General features: G+C 40.4%; 2 protein-coding genes across 7 annotated transcripts; both read left to right on the forward strand.

The window, feature by feature from the left end:
- The first annotated feature begins 1955 nt into the window (after positions 1-1955).
- Positions 1956-6397, forward strand: nif3l1 (NIF3 NGG1 interacting factor 3-like 1 (S. cerevisiae)). Of its 6 annotated transcripts, none has more exons than XM_039788083.1 (7): positions 1956-2041; positions 2501-3102; positions 3282-3438; positions 4103-4226; positions 4503-4641; positions 5833-5916; positions 6055-6397. In XM_039788083.1, exons 2-7 carry the CDS (start codon positions 2511-2513, stop codon positions 6237-6239), a joined length of 1281 nt encoding a protein of 426 aa, XP_039644017.1. In that variant the 5' UTR covers positions 1956-2041; positions 2501-2510; the 3' UTR covers positions 6240-6397. The 6 variants fall into 6 exon arrangements, with proteins under 6 accessions (XP_039644017.1, XP_039644018.1, XP_039644016.1 ...); XM_039788084.1 differs by having other exon boundaries at positions 2034-2114; XM_039788082.1 differs by having other exon boundaries at positions 2035-2124.
- A 4306-nt stretch (positions 6398-10703) lies between these two features.
- Positions 10704-14250, forward strand: tbx6 (T-box transcription factor 6). Its single transcript, XM_039788109.1, is given in 9 exon segments — positions 10704-10773; positions 11000-11213; positions 11380-11647; positions 11756-11899; positions 12142-12212; positions 12304-12362; positions 12502-12781; positions 12957-13158; positions 13161-14250. Coding segments are annotated over 9 exon segments (2349 nt in total). The 3' UTR covers positions 14202-14250.
- Positions 14251-15656: the final 1406 nt, after the last annotated feature.

Genomic DNA, 15656 nt, shown 5'->3' on the forward strand with positions numbered 1-15656 from the left:
TGTAATGTGTGGGTGTTTGAAAGGGGGGGTCCCATTTAAACTGAGGGGTGTAAGGAGAAGGTGATGAGGTCAAAGAATCAGATGATGTAATGCTCGCTGCCTGGCCTTTGCCCTGATCCTTCCCTGATCCCTCTAACATCCAGCATCAACCTTTATTGCATTAATCCACAATAATCTCTCTCTCGGTTGCTCTCGGACTCAGTTCCGAGGTACAGCCTGTCCAGCAGCTTGTTGTCGTGCACTAACTGTTTGCAATTATCTCTCCCGAGATTGATAACCACCGCTTTGTTTTTGTGTGTGGATATGTTTATTCCAAAAGTCCAAGTAATCTTTCTGAGAAGTGGCTGATGCACCTACTGTGGGAAGCAATGCAGCTTATAAAAGTAAAAATCTTTTCCTGTTTACATTAATTTGTGAATTTGTTTTATAACATTACATATGAACAGTATTTTGTCATACCAACAATGCCTGAACTCAGTGCCGGCACTTCTGATTTTTGTCCACATGAGTACCCTTACGTCTAATTGTTGTTAACAGTATAATTAATAGGCTGATATGATACATCTAATATTTAATCAAAATATGTTATATTATGATTTATTGGGAAAAACCAAACAATACATGTAAAATTAGACATTCGGCACACCCATATAGCCCGAATGTAATGAACCTTTGTGTTTCATAACCACATTTTCAGACACTGCCACTGTAAGATTGGCATTCGATACAGGCTCCATAAATAGAATTGTGGAATTGTTGACTATTCGGGGTCACCTCTAAAAGATATACATATAAATATAAATACATTAAAGACACATGTGTTGAACATGTCATTCAACTGCTGAATTAGGGCACTGGTACCTTTTTTGGTCCAATTCAGGAACTGCAACAGCTATATAATGATATGGTTAAACATATTTTTAATTCAGCTGAATCCAAATTGACAAAACATGTAATTTTTAAGTGACTCTGTGGGAAGAGTTTTTTTTTTTTAAATGACAATACTATTAACAAATCAGTACTAACTTGTCAAAGCTAGAACTGACTGACGGACACATCTGTTGTTGGGATCAGGACATTTTGTGTGTGTTACTGACCTGATCACAATAAAGAGTTCAGTAAGTTGCTTCATCCACCCGCTTAAGTTCTATTTGCGAAATTGTAATGTTAACTGTGAGATGTAGTAGGTAGCCTAATACACGCTGCATATTTTCCAATAAAAGTTTTGTTACAATTATTTTGAATTCATTGTTTTTAAGCCATTCAATTTGGTTTTCTCCAATCTGAAAACGAATAGAGAATTAAACGATATTAATGTGTTCCTGCAAAACATGATAAAACAAAGTGTGTATGAACAAAACTTTCTACTTTGGTAGCCTACTGACCAGAATCTGAACTAATAAGATCCTTTCAGAGTCAGGGTTCCAATGGTTATAACCTACCTCTATGTTATTTTAATGATACCCTGCTCTCAGCAACATCAAAACCAGTTGGAAGCTGCTTTTTCCCACTTATGTATTTGTGAAATTGTCCAGTAATGGTTTTTCATATGATGTTAAACAGTAAGGTCCTCTTTCATGAATCAATCTGTCAGTACTCATTATTCTCTCCAGTGACTACTAAGTTACTGTTTCTTACATGCAGTTTAATGAGTTTTCCAAAGGATATAAACCACACTGAATATTTTAGGTCTAACTAGGTCTATAAGGATACTGGTTACTATAGTAACCAGTCTCTTTCTCGTCTATGCGGCTCTTTAGTAGGCTATGAAAGTTTTTCAGTTCCACATTACTACTGTATTAATCAAATGATTGTCAACATCATCATAGTGTGCAGCCAGATTTAGCTAATTAATTGTTATTAAATATACCAGTTGAGTTCTACGTTAACTTTTGATTTAACATAATTTATCCACCATAAAGTGAAAGACTACAACTGAGTAAGCTCACAACAACGTTCGCTGACATTTCAACTGTCCAATCAAAACTGCGTTGCTTTAAGAAACGGAAGCCGGAAAGGGACATTCTGCATATTCTCTACAGTAAGTGGTGCGCTCTCTCGGACACTTCGGGAGTAATGTGTGCGTTAGTAGTCTTTTAACGTTAAAGTCAAAGGCAAGCGAAAGTATGATAAGTTCACTCGTGCACACATTGATATGGAGTTTTCATATATAGCGGTGTCGACTTAGTGTAAGTAAGTAGCTAATGTTAGCCGAGTAGCTCTGCTGTTAGCTGCATGCTTCCCAGAAGTCAGTGGCTGTCAACAACTTAAAGCTGTAGCTAGGTTTGATTCATAAATAAGGTTTGAAATAGTGTAACTGCACTTTATAAACACCAAACATTAGGCTTCAGGCCCAGAAATATGTATTGTCTTTCTCATTAGATTATCAATTATATTATTGGGCTAACATTAACAAGTTCAGTTTGTATCTGTTGCTAAGTACTAGCTCTTATTTATTAAGGTAGGACTTTATTGGTGTTTTTTTTTTATGTCCACACAGGTCTCCACTGATGTTGACTGGATGTAGAAGCCTTTCTTGGACCTTTTTTTCACTCACCTATAGAAGACTTTGTACCAGGAGGAGCTTGACCTCACAGGCTGCTCTGTACTTCTCTGCCTCAACAGTTTCATCCATCCCTCCATCTCTCCCTTCATATACTCACAGTCACTGCTTCTTTACAAGCCAACGGACCTCAGTCCCCCTATACTCCTCTCTTCACTCTCTTTCTGCTCACTGTTCAGGCCTGATGGAGCTAAAAGAAGTTCTGCAGGTGTTGGAGCAACTCGCTCCTCTGTCTCTGGCTGAGTCCTGGGACAATGTCGGCCTGCTGATCGAACCCAGCAAATCTCGGCCTGTTAAAACCATCCTGCTAACCAACGACCTTACAGATCCTGTCATGGAGGAAGCAGAGGCCATGAACTGTGACCTTATCATCTCATATCACCCTCCGTTATTTCGGCCAATCAAGCGTCTGGTTCAGAAAGATTGGAAGCAGCGATTGGCCATCCGGGCTGTGGAGGCCGGGATAGCGATCTTCTCCCCTCACACTTCGTGGGATAGTGTTAAAGGAGGAGTGAACGACTGGTTGGTCGGGGGTCTAGGTAAGAGGTCATTCTGAATGAAAAATGTGTCACAAATACCTACAGGACATAATTAATGAAAGTATAGGCTGAAATGCTGTGACACATTACACTGACCTTCTGGTCAACTATTCTGAGTGTCCTCCACCTTGTCGCCTGAGAGTCTTTTTCCATCTCTGGTGTCTGTCTTTGACTCTCAGGTAGCGGCCAGGTGACTGTGCTGAGTCAGGCCCTTGGTGGCGCCTCCCACAGTCACAAACTGGAATTCACCGTCAGGAGCACAGAGGAACTAAACACTGTTATGGAGGAACTGAAGGCTTGTGACAGTGAAACAACACTACAACATTCAGTCGGCAGGTGCTGTACATGTTTGCATTGACCAAGGATTTGTGTACAAATTAGCACTTCATATTTTGACTTTAATTAAAGGAGCATTTTGCTAGTTTAGCATGGGTTAGCCTTTAACTAAAAGTTTCGTATACAGACAATTTCAAAAACATACAAATTTAGCATTGATTCCCTTTCATTCAAGCACCCTTTACTGTAATTTCCTTCATTTTAGTACATCATAAAATCCACTGAAACTTTAACAATCCAACACAGCTATCTTCTAATCTGCTGTTTATTCTCAAAGTTTTGAAAACTGTGTTTTGGGTAAGATTTGAGTGTCAGTTTTAATGCCACCGTTACTGTATTCACAACACCCAGGGTTTGATTTTAAAGCCAATTAGCTTTCACTTCACACCTTGGATATCAAATCTTCCGGCAAAAGCCAGACACACAACTTCATTACCATAAGCTGGTTTCATCACTTTGACAACAAAGTAAATGCCAAAAATCAAGCACTGTTTTCAGCAAGTGGGGACTTTCACAAAATACTGAAAAGAACATGGTCAGTAGTAATGTAAAGTATATAGAATTTGTAGGTAATAGGTTTAAACATGCAAAAAAAACACTGATCACCACCACTAAGGTCCTATGCGCTGGTGAATAATAATTAGTTTATTTGCCCTCATAACAGACCAGACAGCAGTGGGATCCATGCCAGCGTAACCTGCAGTGACTCAGCGCTGACCCCCAGTGTCCAGACTCTGTTACGACACAATGCTCCCAGCCAGTCCTTCAGCATCCTAAAGTTAGAAAAGGTACAGCACAAACGCATCACTGTTAGTCGATGAACCGAAGAACACCAATACATTAAGGAAATTGAATATTATTTAGAGATAAATAAATAAAAAAATTACTTTTTTTATTCACTGAAAACCAACTGTTGTTTCAAAAACGCAAGAAGAAACAGATTTCTTTAAGATGAAAACAAAGTTTGTTATAGTATGACATTTGATATCATGTTTTATGCATAATAGTTACCTTTTATTTTTAATTTCATTTTTTTACTTACTTCCACCTTTCACTCCCTGCAGCCCCCTCTCCCGGGTCATGGCCAAGGACGACTTAGTGTTTTGGACCAGCCAGTAACTGTGGCAACAGCCATCCAGAAAATGAAGTCCCACTTGGGTTTGAGTCACCTCCGTTTGGCTTTGGGATTGGGGCAGACGCTAGGTAATGAACTCTTTTACAAACAGTAGGTTATTACTGGTGTTATAAGTTAAAAGAAACACTGTGAATGTGTGGATGATGATGCGAGGATTGGGTGCAGTAGATGTTCTGAATGGTTTGCAATTTTAGATTAAAGAGATGAGAGGTGAAGCTTAAGGAACAACCAAGAATTTAGTTAGTTTATCATAACTTCATACAAACCAAACCACTATATTAGCAATACATACTATGGCACAATTTGTTCACCAATTGGGTAAATAGACATCTTAATTATAATACACAAATATATTTCAAGCAAACGTACCACAACCAAATGGGTCAAGAATGTCATAAAGGCCACGACCAGAAACTTAAAATTTTAAAAAAAAAAAAAAAAAAAAAAAATTTTTTTAAAAAAAAAAAAAAAAAAAAAAAAAAAAAAAAAAAAAAAAAAAAAAAAAAAAAATTTTAGAAAAATTAAAAAAAATTATTTTTTTTTTTTTTTGGGAAAAAAAAAAAAATTTAATATTTAAAAAAAAAAAAAAAAAAAAAAAAAAAAAAAATTAATTTATTTAAAAAAAAAAAAAAAAAAAAAAAAAAAAAAAAAAAAAAAAATAAAAATCAGAAATGTGCGTCATGGGGGCCGCCACAGACAAATCAACATAGAGGAAACACTGATGGATGGATGGATGGATGGATGCTTGGATGCTTGGATGCTTTATTTATCCTGAAGGAAATTAAGGTGTCCAATAGCTTATACACAACATTTATACACATAGGCACACGGACATATGACATCCATGCACACATACTACAAAAATACAAAGGAAGATATCAATAGTGTGCCCTTACAGTAAAGTTTGGTTGTAGCATGTTTAAAGGAGCGGTGTGGAAAAAAATGCAGAAAAGTGCAATGGTATCATAGTGCAAGATAGTCTATATCTATTCAAGTACAACAGGCAACACAATATATCAAAAATAGAATAATCATTACTTAACTATACATAGACACTAGTAAAGACTTGAAGAAAAGTTTAAGTTAAAGTTGAAAAGTGCCCATACAGACAAAAAGACAGCGTGGTGTATTGACCATACAGGCAAGCTAGCAAAATGGGCAGATGGCTAATATAGCCAGTAAGGGAGTCAAACAGTGATTGATATGTCTGGTATGATTGTCCTAAGATCTAAATTTGTCCTTGTTATGATATTTTCAAGAGTCCTCTGTGTGCACGGTGGCTGTGTGTGCTGGATCTGGGGCCTCAGTACTTAACGGAGTCAAGACAGACCTCTACATCACAGGTAGACATTTAAAGTCAAAATCTAATTCAGTTTTCATTCAAAACAATTGCGTATACCTTACATTATTTGTTTCACTGTCAATTTATTTGCTTATAATATTATTTACTGCATAAAGTAATTACCATATCCATTGTTCAGGTGAGATGTCCCACCATGAAGTGTTGGACGCCGTGGCGAAGGGAACTAACGTCATCCTCAGTGACCATAGCAACAGTGAGCGGGGTTTTCTGGCTGTGTTCAGGGAGAAGCTGGCTGTGCGTCTTCCTGTCAGTGTAACCGTGGTGGTTTCAAAGGCTGACAGAGACCCTCTGGAGGTGGTCTGACTGATTGGGGAGCTACAGTTGCACTAGTTAGTCTGTTGGATTCATTTTCACTGTTTTGATTGGATCAAGTTAATGACATTAAAAAAGCCCCTTCTGCTGTGGTGCGATTCAAATGGATGTGTGTGATATGATTGCATTAAAAAAAAAAAATCTCTTTATGTAAGGCTATCTAGTGACTGTAAAAGAGTATTTCAGTATATCTAGGCCATCTGTGCCATATCATCCTTTGGAATGTTATGTTGATTTTCGTGTATTTCTTGCAGGGTCTTAATAAAATGCGTTCTGGTTGATCACAAAAATTGACTGTTGCAGCAGTTCACAGTGAGAGCCAAGGATAAAGCATGTGATCTAAATGCGTCTTTTGCATGCAGATGATTGATTTACCGACAACACACAGTGTATTTCAATCCTAATAATCTGTGACATCAAGTGTGCCCTTTGGCAGTATGGAGAGAGAATATCAGAAACCACAAATTCCCCCTAAAAGGAAGAGTGTTTGCATCGTGCAAACAGGAACAAAAACAAGGTAATCTTCACGGTAATCCTCATCAGGTTAAAAGGCTCGTTGGTCCATCGTAAACATGCTCGAGGAAATCGGACAACCCCCTGTTATGCAGGAAATGTTCAAACAGCAGGAACATCTGCACCAATCTGAGCCAACATTGAAAACTTTAAAGACAAATGCCTCTTAGGATATTTTTTTGTCAGTAACCTGACCTTTAGGCCTCAGTGAGCAAACAAGGGTGGATATCAAACCACTTAGCACATACATGTCAGGGAGCAGGCCTATGGTAATACCTAATGCACTGTAAACAGCACAAACACTATCTGCCCCCACTTGGGTAATGGTAAAAAAACAAAAGTAACAATCCTCATCATTGGCCTTTGCAGTCTGGTGGCTGAAACACCTGTCGGTTCGTAAAAACATTAAGATACGTCACACACACCTCGCTGCCCCCATCAAGGTAATAATGACCTTTCTCTTAGTGTGGCGTTCACACCTCCACTTCCCCTCGGTCCTCACTAGCTTTTATCCCCTCCAACACAACACACATACACAAATAGAGAAGGAAAACAACAACTAGAACAACATTTACTCTTCACTCCTGTAAAGTGACTCCAGCTGTCACTCTTGTCTATGAGCAGGTAGATTTGGGCCTCTGAAAGCTGCTATCCTGTTTGATCATGTTAGTTGCAAACGCACTACTCAAGATGTAACAGTAATCCTCTGCTAAAGAGCCTCTATGGTCTGTTGAGTCCTCCAAAAAGCATCAGATCATCGTCTTACATATTAAAGCTTCTTATGCAGATTTGTTGTGATCATTTTTACTTCAAGGACTTCTAAGTTTTTTGCAGATAGCAGTACCATTTTGTAGCTGAAGACATCTCAAACCCGACTGCAACAGGTTTGCATACATGAAATTGTACATTCTCTTAAGCCACTTTGCACTCACTAGACACTTACAGCTAGTGGTGCAATGTAACTAAGTACATTTACTTAAATAAAATTATGGTATTTCCATTTAAGGAGGAACACCACCTACTTTAAGAATTCCAATATGTTGCATGACTTAGGAAAGTTCAATCAATATTTGTGAACAGGAGCTACTCTCATAGCCAGAGACCAACATGTGATGTCATCAAGTGTAAAGTCTGAAGCTGCTCTGTAGACAATTAATGGGAGATAAATTCTTTTGTTTACTTGATTCTATTGTAGTGATCTCAGTTGTGAAGCAGAAAACGTAGCCATACACTCAGAACATTCCCCTGGGTGCTCAGTGTCATCTATAACATATTTCCCAATGAATTGTCTATGGAGCCAATGTACCACTCTAGTTTTGGGAGTTGGGAGAGAGTTGTTTAGGTTTACTAATATTTTTGGACTCTCTGAGACCATAGGAAAAATATGTATGATTTTTTTAAATCGGCATAATTACCCCTATAAGCTACTTTATTCTACTACTACTACACTACATTTCAGTGGGAAATAATGTACTTTTTACCCTTTTACATTAGCAGTTTATAAAATATGATATATTGCTGTAGGTTATAGTCATTAGAATTAGCTCCGTCTTGACTGGCTACAACATCAAAATGCTGCTGAAATGTTAATGCATCAGTAATAATAACCCACTAATATGATACATTTTGATATTGACTCTCCTGCATAATGAGTACTTTTAAAGGGCCTTTTGCTATAAATGCTTTTGTACTTTTGATTAAGTAACATGTTTTCAATGGAGTACTGTCACATTGTGGTATTACTACATTTAATGAAGTGAAGGATCTGAATATCCTCCACAACCAGTGACGGACTGGCCATCTGGAATTTTGGGCAAATGGCAGAAGGGCTGCCACCCTATGGACCCCTATGGGCCACTACTGATTTGTCTTTGGTTGATTTTGATAAGTTATTTTATGTGTGCAGCCACAAATATTCAAGATTGTACTGCGGCAAAGTGCGTGGAAAGATTCACTCGGAAGGCAGAGTTACTAATTTCCAAGCTAGGTTATTGACAACAATAGGGCTGGTGTGTTGCAAATGCCAGGGCCGTTTTTTGATCCCAGTCTGTCACTGTCCACAACTCATACTAACTTATTGTCTGTCTGGTACCACCAACAGAGGTTTGTCTGTGTGGTCCACATTGTGTGTTTTGTTGCATTTTAACTAGAAATCCTGTCTGCTCACCAAACTTCCCTCACATGACACCAGTATTTGTGTTGAATTGATTCAGTCAACAGTTCTACTGTGAAGTATTCCAGGTAATGCTTTCCCAGAATAACTTGTAATACCAAGTTCATACCTGCATTTAAACTTCTCATATAAACTTCTAGACCCTCATGTTTGTGTTGTGGCCAAACTGCAGCTGTGGGCCAAACTGGCTTCCTTTTACACCTTCATTCAAGGCCCGACTCCCTGCGGAGAGGAAGAAACATGTCATCAAGTCATCAAACAGCCACAGGTGTCCTGCCAGTAAACTACTAGATTTATATGTATGTGTAAGAGGCATTTTAAATTTGATTAGCATTTCTCTGAATTATTACAGAAAATCTTGAAAGTAAGATTACAAATGGCAGTTGTCTGTTTTGCATCCTACACACACACACACACACACACACACACACACACACACACACACACACACACACACACACACACACACACACACACACACACACACACACACACACACACACACACACACACATACACAATGTACCTCTGGTAAATGCTGAACTTTTCCTGACAAAGTGGTGGAAGAAGTATTCAGATTCTTTACTTAAGCTAAAGTATCATCATCACAATGTACACATACTCAAGTCAAAGTCCTGTAAAAGTACACAAGTTTTAGCAACAAAATAAACAAAGTATCAAAAGTAAAAGTACTATATAACATGTTATTTAATTTTTATTTAATTTTTTGAGGCATTTCCACCTTTTCAATGGGCAGGACAGCTAGGTGAAAAAGGGGAGAGAGAGGGGGAATCAATCAATCAGAATTTATTTATAAAGCACTTTAAAAAGCAACCAACGTTGCACAAGGTGCTGTACAGAGCAAAATAGAAGTCATGTAAAACATTTAACATTTAAAACATGAAACCGTATCACAGTAAAAATGTGTTGCACAAAAATGTCAGCCTCAGTTGGAAAAGTCCAAGGAAAAAAGGTGGGTTTTAAGAAGAGATTTAAAATTAGAAGAAGACATGCAGGAAATCGTCACAGGTCGGACTCTAACCCTGGACCTCTGCGTGTGCCTGCTCTACCAACTGAGCCAACCCAGCCACGACATGTTATTTAATTGTTGATGCATTAATGTGTAAGCAACATTTTACTGTTGTTGTTGCTGGTTGAGCAAATATGAACTACTTTATATTTTAGTTTAACTTAAAGCAACACTTCCTAATTTAAACTAAAATTTCTCCTAAAACACCTTTTGCCTCTGAAATGTAGTGATACAGAGTTATAAAATACTCAAGAAAAGTACAAATAACTCAAAACAGTACCTGAGTGCAGGTCTAGTGACACTCACATTCATTTCCTTACCAGACACTATAAAATTATAAAGTAAACCCTGTTTTGCAAATCACCTCTCTATATGACCGGTGTTGTTTATGTTTGTGGAGTAGGGACAGAAGGGTGGATGAGGGCGTAGTGTGGAGAAACAGGGAGGCAGATGAAGAAAGGGGGCCATTTGGCCTTAAGTGTGAAGCTCCACACACCTATTTAACAGAGCAGCTCACCGCTTTGGGCATTTGTAGCAAAGGACTGCAGAGGGATAGGAACGGAAATAGAGACAACAAGGAACAGAACATCTTAAGAAGAGCTCTCCAGTACAACCGAAGATTGATATCACAGAGAATTTGTACAAGGAAACCAAGAAGAAACAACAAGAGTTGAAGAGTGAAATGTCACTTTGCAGCAGGTGAAGAGGACGAGTAAAAGGACAAACACAAACAAGGAAGATGCTGAGCATGGAGATGTACCCCAGTTTGACTCTGGGACCACAAAGGATCGGAGACTGCTTTTACAGAGGTGAGAGGGACTGTGTGTGCATGAATGAAAAAGTTTAATTTAATGTGTTTTAACGGTTTGCTCTTTCAAAAGAAGCTGGATTCAGATGTTTTTTAAAGTGATTGAGCACTGATTGGATCATTGATTTGATTTGATGAACTTTTAAGACCGACATTTGCACCCGTATATTGCTTTATTTCAACCATTCATGTAAAGGTTTTTATCCTGGATTTGTGCGTTCCCACAGACCGGCAGGCTTCAGCCCACATGCCGTTGTTCCCTCCCGCCTGTGACGCTGCGGCCAAAGCCCTGCCCCCGAGGCTGCTCGCCCCTCCACCTGTTCCCAACGACCCTACCACCAAAACCCCAAAAGATGAGGTGAAGATGGAGCTGGAGAATGCATCCTTATGGAAACAGTTCAGCTCGGTGGGCACAGAGATGATCATCACGAAGAAGGGCAGGTGAGAGAACATAGTGCACTGACCTTTGACTCCACTGTCTTTATCTTAACTTTTAATCCTCCTATAATTACCATTCAGATAACTTCTCCACTCCTATACTGTAACTTACAACCAGCTGTTTCTCACATCTTTTCTGCTATTTGTCCACTGTCCCTCCTTCTCTTAGACGGATGTTCCCCGGGCTGAGGTTAAAGCTCTCAGGCCTGAACCCATCTCTCCGTTACATCCTCCTCCTGGACATCATCCCAGCGGACAACTCCCGCTATCGCTTCCAAGGTGGTGGCTGGCAGGCTGTTGGCGGGGCAGAGGCGAGGCTACCGGACCGGGTTTTCATCCACCCAGACTCACCAGCCACAGGAGCTCACTGGCAGAGCCGCACCATCTCGTTTCACTACGCCAAGCTCACCAACAACACGCTGGACTCACAGGGACATGTAAGTACGGCGGAGTGACTGACCCAGCACAAATGCAGTACCAAACCTCCACTGGTAGATTTTGTCTTCACGGTGCAGCTGAGTCAACCTCTTTTCTTTTATTTCCAGATAATCCTGCACTCGCTGCATCGCTACCAGCCCAGAGTTCATGTCATTGAAGCCAGAGACGTGCTGAGGTGGGGCGGAGGGCAACACTCCTTTGTTTTCCCTGAGACCCAGTTTCTCACAGTTACTGCCTACCAGAACAACAAGGTACCATAATTCTACATTTATATAATAAGAAAGAGGCTACTGATTCTGTACAAAATGACTTGCAATGAGTGCAGTTCGTGATTAAGAAAAAATGTCTCACACGTCACAGTGCCCTGAACACATTGCTCTGAGCAATAACAGCTTGCATGTAAGAGAATCAATGCAAAATTTTGAAAATGAGAGCCAAGTACAGAACTAGAGGGAAGGTAGACCAAGTATCATTTCTTTTTTGTTGTTTTCAGATCACAGAGCTGAAAATCAGCGCCAACCCCTTCGCTAAAGGCTTCCGAGAAGACGGCATGAACAGCAAAAAGTAATTCACAACAAATGCTCACATTTAAACACTTCACACTGTTGCACATATATTGTGGATGATCTGACCTATTCCACCTCCCCTCCTGCAGACAAAGAGATGCAAGACAGAAGCGCAAAATATCTGTCCTGACAGAAACCTTGGATATTGGTAAGTGGAATAAGCAGACGGATGCCACTTTAAATCATTAGTTTGGGCATTTGTTTGATATAACTCTTACATCCTACATTGCCTTGGATCCTTGAATTACCTTATCCTAAAACACCACTTTTCTATCTGTCTCTCTCAGTGAACTGTGATCCATGCGACTCTACTGAGCTCCTGCCGCAGCCCATAACCACCAGCACAGACCTGCAGGCCCTCGCTCTGGCCTCTCTGCCCCCACTGCCTGACCCCTCCTGTGGGTTCAGACCAGAGGGAGCCTCCTATCAGGACACTCTGGTCCCGGAGCAGCCACTAGATCTCGGCCAAGCATTCATGGCATCGCAGATGTCCGATATCGGCATCTCCATGGCCAATGGGATGCAGGGCACACCAGGAAGTGAGGTGGCGAATCGTATGATTGAAAGGTAGGTGTGCAGAGAGAGAGAGAGAGAGAGAGAGAGAGAGAGAGATAACTAAGAGAGAGAGAGAGAGAGAGAGAGAGAGAGAGAGAGAGAGGAATTTACTCTTGTGTGCATGTTTAATTAACAAATCTTTTTATTACTAACATATATGTCTGTTTTTTCTATTTCTCCTCAACAGATCAGACACTATGGGTGAACCAGCTTACACCTCCACCTTCCCTGCGGTTCAGAACAACTCCTCCTCTTTCCCATCAGCTCCTCTTCCTCAGACATCCTCTTCCTTCTCCTCCCTCTCTGTCCCCGACTCTTCAGATACATCCAATGCTCAGTCTATGGACTATCCCTCCATTCTCTCCTCCTCCCCCACGCTCTCCTCCTCCCCACCACCACCACCACCACCACCCCCTCACTGCAGCAGACCTCCTTCACCTTCCCAACGCCGCCTCCTTCTAACTCTTCCTCGCCACAGCCACTCCTGTCCTCCTCCTCCCCCTCTGCCAACCACTATCACACCATCCCAGAGACAATCATCCCCCATACACCTACAGACGCCTCTTTCCCTGCCCCATCTTCCACATGTCAGTCAGGTCTGCAGGACCAAATATCAGTTCATTCTCTGCTCACTCATCCTGGTCAGCCTCTGCTGGGTGAATCCATGACCTGTGGAAATAATGCACCCGGCGATCAAAGCTCGGAAGCATTTATCTATCCAAATATCCTTTCTGCAAATCCTGATCCTGCTCCAGTTACCGCTCAGCCTCTCCCCAACTACAACCACCCACCAGCTCCCAGTCTGCCGTGCTCCCTACACGCTCATGTTGCCCCCACATCTTTTGCCTTCTCCTCCGTCCCTCAACACATGCAAAATCGGTCGTTCTCAAATATGTCTTCCAGCTATGCCCACCATGCTCTTCACCTCCCAAATCTGAGCCACCAAGTCCAAGCTTCCACCTTCCCTCCCTCCTCCTTCACTCATCCATCATCCTCATTTCCTCACCCTCCTTTCCAGCCCTCCTCTTGCTTGGCTGTCTCCTCTTCTTTCCAGCAGTCTGTTTCCTCAGTTCCCTCAATGCCATCAACAGCGCATCCTCAAAACCTGCCCAATCCCGCCACTTCCTCATACCCTCAGGTCGAAATAGGTGCCATCCCGCAGTTCAATCCTGCCGCCCCCTATCGTCCAGAGATGGTACTGCACCACCAGTCTCTTCTCCCTCAGCTGGATCCATCACTTTCCTCCAATCTTCCCTCCTCCACCCCTCCCCCAGCCCTCTACCCTGCCTTTCCGTCCTACCCTCTCCGGCTTTGCCAGGACCCTCACTCATCCCTTTCCATCCCATTCAGGCATCTGTACAGACAACACCAGCATGGACACGCCCACCCCCAGGGGACCTACCTGGATATGAGCACAAGAGCTGTGTTTTAAAATATAGTAGAACATTATTGTTGGCAAAATGTTTTGGCTTGATAGCGCTTTTAGGGGTTTTAGCAATGTGTAGCATTAGTTCAAGTAGCCAAATGTTCTGTGTGTGTGTATGTATGTGTGTGTGTGTGTGTGTGTGTGTGTGTGTGTGTGTGTGTGTGTGTGTGTGTGTGTGTGTGTGTGTGTGTGTATGTGTGTGTCTTCCCAAGATTTCAGCTAATCAGCAGATTCATGAAATTGATCCAAATTTGTAAATAGCTGTTGAAGAATTTCTTTTTAAATATTCATTCCAGTGTGAAAAATAAAAAAAGAATCCCGATACGCCAAGATTTTGTGATTCAAATCTTTCCCACTGAAACACTGAACATGCTAAAAGTGAGTGTATAGAATAAAAATTTGCTAACATCTATATTTTGTATTTGCTGTCAAACAAATCACAGCAAATGTCTTCTGCCAAGAGTTAGACGAGAAGATTGATTCTACTCTAATTTTTTTATGCGAAATATGGAGCTAGCTCCAGGGGATGGTTAGCCTAGTTTAGCATAAACCTGGCCATTGCATGTTGTTATATCTTGTTTTTTGGTCAGGGGGGTTATATGTGTAGGACTACTTCTTGGCCGGTGTTGCACCAAATTGTGGGACTCATTAGATTCTGGGACCTGTAAAGGTTTTGTCATACTTTATTACATACTTTATTTTAATAAGTAACAGCTACCAAACATGGTGCTACCTACTGAAATGTATAACGTGTCAGATTCTGTGATGCAGCGTCCTCGTAGAGGATTAACTGCATTAAAAAGACCAAAGGGTCGTCCAGATATTGACAAATTAGGTGTTAAGGCTTTACAGATAGACCTTTCCAAAACAGTTTCTGCTACTGTATCACAGCTAGCAAACCTTTTGACATTCTAAATACTAAGGGAGTTCCATATTGGTAACAGCCATATATATATATATATATATATATATATATATATATATATATATACATATATATATATATATATATATATATATATATATATATATATATATATATATATATATATATGTATATATAGTAGATTGAGGTTATTGTATGGATTAAACAAATGAGATATAGGGTTAGCATTAACATATTAATCTGTCAGCTTTAAAGATGCCTGAGCCAGGCTGTGTGTCACTGTTTCTGGTCTTTATGCTAACTTAAGCTAACCCCGCTGCTAGCCCAAGCTTCAAATTGAATGAACAGACATGAAAGTGGTATCGATCTTCTCAGCAAGAAAGTGAATAACAGTATTTCCCAAAATGTTGAACTTTTCCGTTAAACTGCAGGGTAACATCTAGACTAAAATTTGTCAAAATCTTTAGTCATTACCCTTCTCAAGCTTTCCTTCCTTCTCTTTTACTTGCAAGAATTGTGTTTTTTCCTTTACCAAAACCAGCTTATTACAAATTTGAATGATATTAATATATAAG

The sequence above is a fragment of the Perca fluviatilis genome, chromosome 21, assembly GCF_010015445.1.
Source record: "Perca fluviatilis chromosome 21, GENO_Pfluv_1.0, whole genome shotgun sequence".
NCBI lineage: Eukaryota > Metazoa > Chordata > Actinopteri > Perciformes > Percidae > Perca > Perca fluviatilis.

Excerpts from the sequence above, each read along its gene's own strand:
- nif3l1 (XM_039788083.1), top strand. The coding sequence starts at position 2,511 with ATGTTGACTGGATGTAGAAGCCTTTCTTGGACCTTTTTTTCACTCACC. Across the intron at positions 3,103-3,281 it reads CTGGTTGGTCGGGGGTCTAG|GTAGCGGCCAGGTGACTGTG; the intron begins GTAAGAGGTCAT and ends TTTGACTCTCAG. Across the intron at positions 4,227-4,502 it reads GCATCCTAAAGTTAGAAAAG|CCCCCTCTCCCGGGTCATGG; the intron begins GTACAGCACAAA and ends CACTCCCTGCAG.